The following is a 6,626-nucleotide window of genomic DNA, read 5'->3' as shown; positions in this document are numbered from 1 at the left end:
AAAGATTCAGCATTAAAAAACTAGGCAGAAAGTTACAAGTTTTACATAAATAATAGAATAGTTTACAGTTTATAGGAACATAGTATGGAATGTGTTAGTATGGAATGTTATAGGAACATAGTATGGAAGCAACACCAATAAACCGGAGTGACCAATCACAGGCATCCGGAACGTTGGTGTTGGCAGCTCTCTATGCCGTGAAGGAGCGCATCTAGTGGAGTATCCTTGTTCATCAGAGCGTTTGGAGTGGGAGTCGTAACCCTCGGCAACAGAGACTCGAAGATGTGGGCAACATGAAAGCAAACCAAAGAAAGATTAAAAAGTACACATAAAAGGCATTATTATTGATATTGGTCTGCGAAGCTAATGAACGATGACCAATAAACAAGAATCATAAATCATAAAGAAAATAGTTCCCACAGAGCAAAAGTAGCAATTAACAGAATATAGAGAGAATTTAATATAATTTAACGTGACATACATATTTGTATTCTATTTTGAAAGGTTTGATTGCAATGGTCCTGCCGTCCAAGATGATCAACAGGCAACAGGCAACAGGCATCCACCAGCCGGGAGGAAGTAGAGCAGCCGACTAATTGTCAATAATGGCATTGTTCGCATTGGTGTCTCAACTGCTCCCAACTGGCCGTGCGGTGTCAGTCAGTGCGGTGAGACTGCGGCATCTCCAATTGGGGTGTGTTGTGAAACTGAAGGTATTAGGGAAGGAAGGGGAAGATGGTTATACAAGTACTTGGGTATTCAAATCTGGTCACCAAGCATGGCTAAAACCATTTCATTCCATCTTTCAATTCTTTAATGGTGGTGTTACAACAGGGTGATACTGATCTATCTTATCTTCCACTCTGTAATGTACTGCAAATATACTATTTATTATTATTGAACAGGCGACCTCCGGATTGCTAGTCGTGAGCCTTACCGCTCGGCCATCAATAACTTGAAATAACTAATCTGCAAAATATTTTAATTTCTTCATTTTCCCATAGATACTTGTGTAAAATGTTATTTTATTACACGGTCTTTTGAAAGGTTTACACATTATTTGTTTTTAAATTACTTGTGGCTGGTTATAAAACTTGACATTCTTCTTATATTTTGTTCAGGATGAAAATCCAGTTTTCACACTTCCTGAAAGTCCAGTGATGCCAGTGGTATCAACTGTTCGACCCGTAGTTCCAAGGAAGGCATTCAAGAGGCGACTGTGCTTGGGAAAATCAACAAAGGACTCGCTCTTTAGTGACCTGCAAAATGTTGCTACCACCCAACTTGCGACGGAAAGAGTGTTATTAGAGACCCAGACTGAAAACTTTCAAATGCAAAAGGTCAAGTCTAATGTATAAAAACAGTTTATTATAAACAAGTTCTGCTTTGTAATTATTATTATGCGTTACAGCTGTTTCGCCCTCTGAAGGCATTATCAAACTGTTTTTATACATTAGATAACAAATTATTGAATATATAAAATAAATAAAAATTGAAATGGAGTTCTACAAAATTAACTAATAACAATAAACAGGTCCAGTCTCTTTTGCAATGCGACCTCCTGAGTATGCAGACTGCCCACTTGAAACTCCAACTGGAAATGTTCGATGCGGCGAGGGTCTCAAAAGAAGCCCAATCGGATATACAACTGCAAATCCTTAGTGATGCCAGGAAGCAGAAGGTCGCAGAGGCAGCCCGAGCAGAAATCCGATGGGAAATCCAACTGGATATATTGAAGTTGGAGAGGAGACCTCAGGAGGCAATTACAAAGAAATTAGAAAGTGGTAATTGTTAATATTATAATGCTTGTACATACATATGATTTGCAATAACGTCTCTATTTAAATGGGCGATGTTGTTCCCTGCATTGTTCCTGAATGCCACATTGTTGGGTTCATCACCAACACCGTGGATCCAATCTTGTGGATATTCCTCCCCACGATTGATGCATATGTTGTGAAGAACTCCACATGCAACTATAACTGCCATCGTGGTGTCGATGTTTAGCCGTAGGCCATTGGATAATACCGGAAATCGTCTTTTCCACAATCCATATTGTCTTTCTACCACGTTCCTTGTTTTTATATGTTTTGTGTTGTAGTTGTTCTGGTTGGGTGTTTCCGGATTTCGATATGGTGTCAGCAGATATGTCTAAAATATGAAATAAAACATACATTTGTAATAATGTTATACTGTTTTCTTTTGCAGAATGTCCTTAAAATCAAGTAAATCCACGTTCGGCTGGAGCACTCGAGAATGGTGCACGCGCTAAGCATTGCCGCACTAAAGGATTTTTTTCTTGTTTTTTTTATTATTTCCTATATTTTCATAATGTGCGTATATATGTATGTCACAATTTTCTTAAGTTATTTTCAGTTGTTTCCAATATTCTCATAATGTGCATATATATGTATGTCACAGTAAACAATATTAAATTCTCCCTATATTCTATTAATTGCTAGTTTTGCTTTGTGGGAACTATTTTCTTTATGATTTATGATTCTTGTTTATTGGTCATCGTTCATTAGCTTCGCAGACCAATATCAATAATAATGCCTTTTATGTGTACTTTTTAATCTTTCTTCGGTTTGCTTTCATGTTGCCCACATCTTCGAGTCTCTGTTGCCAAGGGTTACGACTCCCACTCCAAACGTTCTGATGAACAAGGATACTCCACTAGATGCGCTCCTTCACGGCATAGAGAGCTGCCAACACCAACGTTCCGGATGCCTGTGATTGGTCACTCCGGTTTATTGGTGTTGCTTCCATACTATGTTCCTATAACATTCCATACTAACAAATTCCATACTATGTTCCTATAAACTGTAAACTATTTTATTATTTATATAAAACTTGTAACTTTCTGCCTAGTTTTTTAATGCTGAATCTTTATGTGGATGATGTTTTTTTCTGTAGTTTTATCAAAGGTTACAGTTAAGAGTTTAGATTCAAAAAACCTTCATTAACAAAACAGTTTTTTCTTTGTTTTTTTTTTTTTTTAATTTCCTGAAAGTTCAACCTCGTAACACATTTTACGTCGAGTACTGAATATTTAATATTTGCTCATCAAAACCTAACAAAACTGCATGTATTTTCATTGGCCGACAGTTTAGAGAGACATGACAGCAAAAATAGATTTAAAATCAGTAAATTAACTGCCAAATCCATCCACAAAGAGAATAAAGCTTTTTCTAGTAGCGTGGATTCATTTATTGCAATATATGAGACATTTGTATAGCAAGAAGAGATTGTTTAATTTATAAATGTACCTAACCTTCCATTTCCCAACCCTTATGGGTCAGTGAATGACCAACAACCAACTGAAAACATGACAAATGACTCTCCGAATAAGCTAATGGGAGAAGAGTTTGGAACGTTAAGAGAGTTAGAGCAAAGCATGTCAGTCCACCATTAATGGAATATTTAAACAATAAATATACTTTTAATGGATATCCACTATCTCCTACGAGTGCTCCATTTGGGTACTGCCCTGTCTCGAACATTGCTCTGGCTCGGCAGCCTTGAAAGAGTCATGTGTAGATCCTGGCCATCTTGCTACAATGTCTCTTATTCTCATTCTGGCATCTGAAATGGTCTGCACGTTAACACCTCGACTCCGGTGATGGGTCTGGTTTGACCCAGTGTTTTAAAAAAAAAAGATTTTGCCGCAAATATCTCGTTTAGGCTAATTTCCTTTTGTCTATTCTTTCATCAAATATTTACCCACATTTCGACTCAAAAATGATTAAAATCGGACACGTTTTAAAAAAGTTATAAGAATAATTGTGTATAAAAACACGCAAAAACTCCATTTCTTCTTAGTTGAATTCGAGCAGCCGACGAAACAGCATATCTCTCGCTCTGTCCTTCCGTCTTTGTCTCTCACAGTCAGCGCAGATGTTGTCAACCATTCGGGCACATTTCTAGTATTGTGATTTTTGTTTGTGACTTTGTTTTAATTTTTTTTTCGTAGCGTACGAACGCAATGGCAAAGCAAAATTATTTATCTGATAATGAGATCGAAAAGCTACTTCAGTTCGAACAGTGAGATCAGTGATGATGGCGACTTGGAATTCGAAACATTAGATCCAGAATTTGAAAGTGATCCGGAAGAAATATTACTAGAGGAAATATCTGAAAGTGGAAAAAGAAGTGATAATGAAGTTAGTGTAGGAAATTCGAATGAATCCGTTGCAGATCAACATTTATACGTGTCGAATTCCGGATTCCAATGGAATTCTGCGCCACCAGCCAGCTCACGTACCAGAAGCCATAACATTATTTCTTCTACCCCTGGATTGAAAAACGGTAGCCAGAACATAGTATCCATCAGAGATGCTTTTGATTTGTTTATTTCAAATGAAATGGTGCAGGAAATTATTGAAAATACGAATAAATTCTGTCAGCTCAATCCGAAAAATTCTAGCTTTCCTAACATTACGAAGACAGAAATGTATGCATTTTTTGGAGTTCTTTTGGCTTCAGGAAGAAATCGCGGCCGAAAGTTAGAACTAAGCGAACTTTGGACTACCGACGATTTATTCCGGCAGCATTTTTTCCCCTCCGCTTTATCTAGAGATCGCTTCCGCTATATTCTTAGCAATATACGTTTCGATAACATTTATTGAATGATATAATATATCGATGAATTATTTTTGTGAATTTTAGTATTTTTAATATATTTTAACTAATAAAAAACTGTTAAACTTTTTATAATTGATAGTGCTATATAATTATTTTGCTGCTGAATTTTTAATAATAAATCCATTTGGTGTTTTGTGTATGTATATAAATTTTATTAATCGTCGAATCATTTTTGTATTTTCGTATTTAGAATATTGCTTTTATTCCGTTTTTTTAAATGAAAATTGTGAATTTAAATTTGTTTTGTTGAAAAATAAAAGTTTTGGTATTTTTTAATGTGTGTCATTCAATGGTTTTAATAGTGACAAATAAATGTGTGAGGAAAGTAAATACTCAACTTGAATTTGAATGCCATTATATAATATTTTCTAATATTTGCATAAGCAATCATCGTTTAATATGGCTATAAATTGAATTTATTTTCTCTTTACACATCTTTCTATTAGAGGTACAGCCACAAGTAAATTATCAAATAAGTGATTTATTTCTGGTATTTTAAATAATACACGATATTCTTGTAAATGCACACCATCGAAAATTTTAATAATTATAGAAATAAAAATGTTTGTTTCCGCTGACGAACGCTTCCTGTCCCCCTCTCCCGCACTGCCCTCCTCATTCCCCTGACCGTCAACCCGGCACCCGCTCGGCCGTGTCAGGCCCGTCGTCGATTCAGTCGTTGATTAGCTGTTGCGCGGGATGTCCGCGCCGCTGTATATCGACGAACCGCAAAATTTACGGAATACTAATTTCTAAAACTTCCATCTTCATACAAGAAACACAGGGGATATGTTATGAGTTAATGAGGAACTACAATAATATCATATAAAAGTAAGAATATGAACGAAAAATGCATAAAAAGCCATTTAATTTCATCATTTCAGCCGGGTCAATCTGGACCCACCACCGCCGCATGTGTTTCATTTTCAACCTCCGGGTATTACGTGTTAATGGAAAAGTAGCCCTTCCTATTTCTGAACGTTTCAGCTTCTGGTCCACCTTTCGGACAAATCAGATGGTCAACACAATACTTAATTGGTACAGTACAGAAAAACATGCAGACAAAACTAAAACACATGCTTGTCTGGCACTTACCCACGGATTGAATTTTGACATGAGTGCAATCAATTGCACCTATTACGTTGGGGAATCCGGCTATTTCGTGGAACTCCCTTTTTACTACTTCCACCTCTTCCCCTATTGGTAATTTAATGTGGACAGGCCTTAAACTTGCCAAGGCACGAGAAACATTTTTTACGATTTTGCTGGTCGTAGATGGGGAAATTTAAAAAAAGTCTCCATTTGTTATGTGGAAACTTCCAGTTGCGTAGAAACGCAAAGCAACAAGCAATTGATTGCATGGTAAAACTGGGCAGTTTCTAAAAAAGAAATAAACAAAGCATGATAACATTAGATAAAAGGTTTTCAGACCTGATAAGTGCTAAATATATTCAATGACACTCGAATAAGTCAAAATTTTACCTTTCGCTTGCGTAAGTCAAGTTATCCTCTATTTGGCTCAAAACGTATAAAAAACACGTTTTACGGCCGCTGTTCCCAACTTTTTAATCGTTATCTAAGTTCAAATCTTTGTTTTTGCTCAGCCAAGCGATTTTTAAGCATTTTGTAGGGAACGTTCGATTTGCGTTGTTCCCAATCATTTTATCTTTGAAAATCTTAAGTAGCCCCACACACTACCGCACATTACCATAGACAATAAAATGACATCAAATTAAAAACTTTCTATGTTAAATTAATATTAAAGAGTTAATTATTGTAGCTCTTATTAATACACATTACTTCTTTTAAATACCGTTATTCATAAACTGGTATTTCATATTTTTTAAACTAACGTATATAATATATTAAAAATAAAGTGACAACTTGAACTTGATGCCACAATCGGGACTTCCCATTTGATTTGGCAGATCGACGTAAGTTTTTTCTCCGTGCGACAGCAAAACAAACCCAAACAAACCTTA

At 36.1% G+C, this 6,626-nt stretch overlaps 1 protein-coding gene and 1 long non-coding RNA gene across 2 annotated transcripts; one reads left to right on the top strand and one right to left on the bottom strand.

Moving 5' to 3' along the window:
• Positions 1-689: 689 nt before the first annotated feature.
• On the top strand, positions 690-1,795 carry LOC149421237 (uncharacterized). Its single transcript, XM_089635183.1, has 3 exons — positions 690-713; positions 1,122-1,340; positions 1,535-1,795. Exons 2-3 carry the CDS (start codon positions 1,161-1,163, stop codon positions 1,793-1,795), a joined length of 441 nt encoding a protein of 146 aa, XP_089491309.1. The 5' UTR covers positions 690-713; positions 1,122-1,160.
• A 3,797-nt stretch (positions 1,796-5,592) lies between these two features.
• LOC149421236 (uncharacterized) lies at positions 5,593-6,187 on the bottom strand. The gene is made up of 3 exons (XR_016302613.1): positions 6,127-6,187; positions 5,740-6,023; positions 5,593-5,643 (listed from the first exon to the last, which is right to left on the bottom strand). It is a non-coding gene; the product is annotated as an uncharacterized LOC149421236 (long non-coding RNA).
• Between the last annotated feature and the right edge of the window lie 439 nt (positions 6,188-6,626).

Source organism: Hesperophylax consimilis, chromosome 9 (genome assembly GCF_061612785.1).
Source record: "Hesperophylax consimilis isolate HC1 chromosome 9, BYU_Hcon_1.0, whole genome shotgun sequence".
Lineage (NCBI taxonomy): Eukaryota > Metazoa > Arthropoda > Insecta > Trichoptera > Limnephilidae > Hesperophylax > Hesperophylax consimilis.
This window is presented reverse-complemented; position numbering and strand designations above follow the sequence as displayed.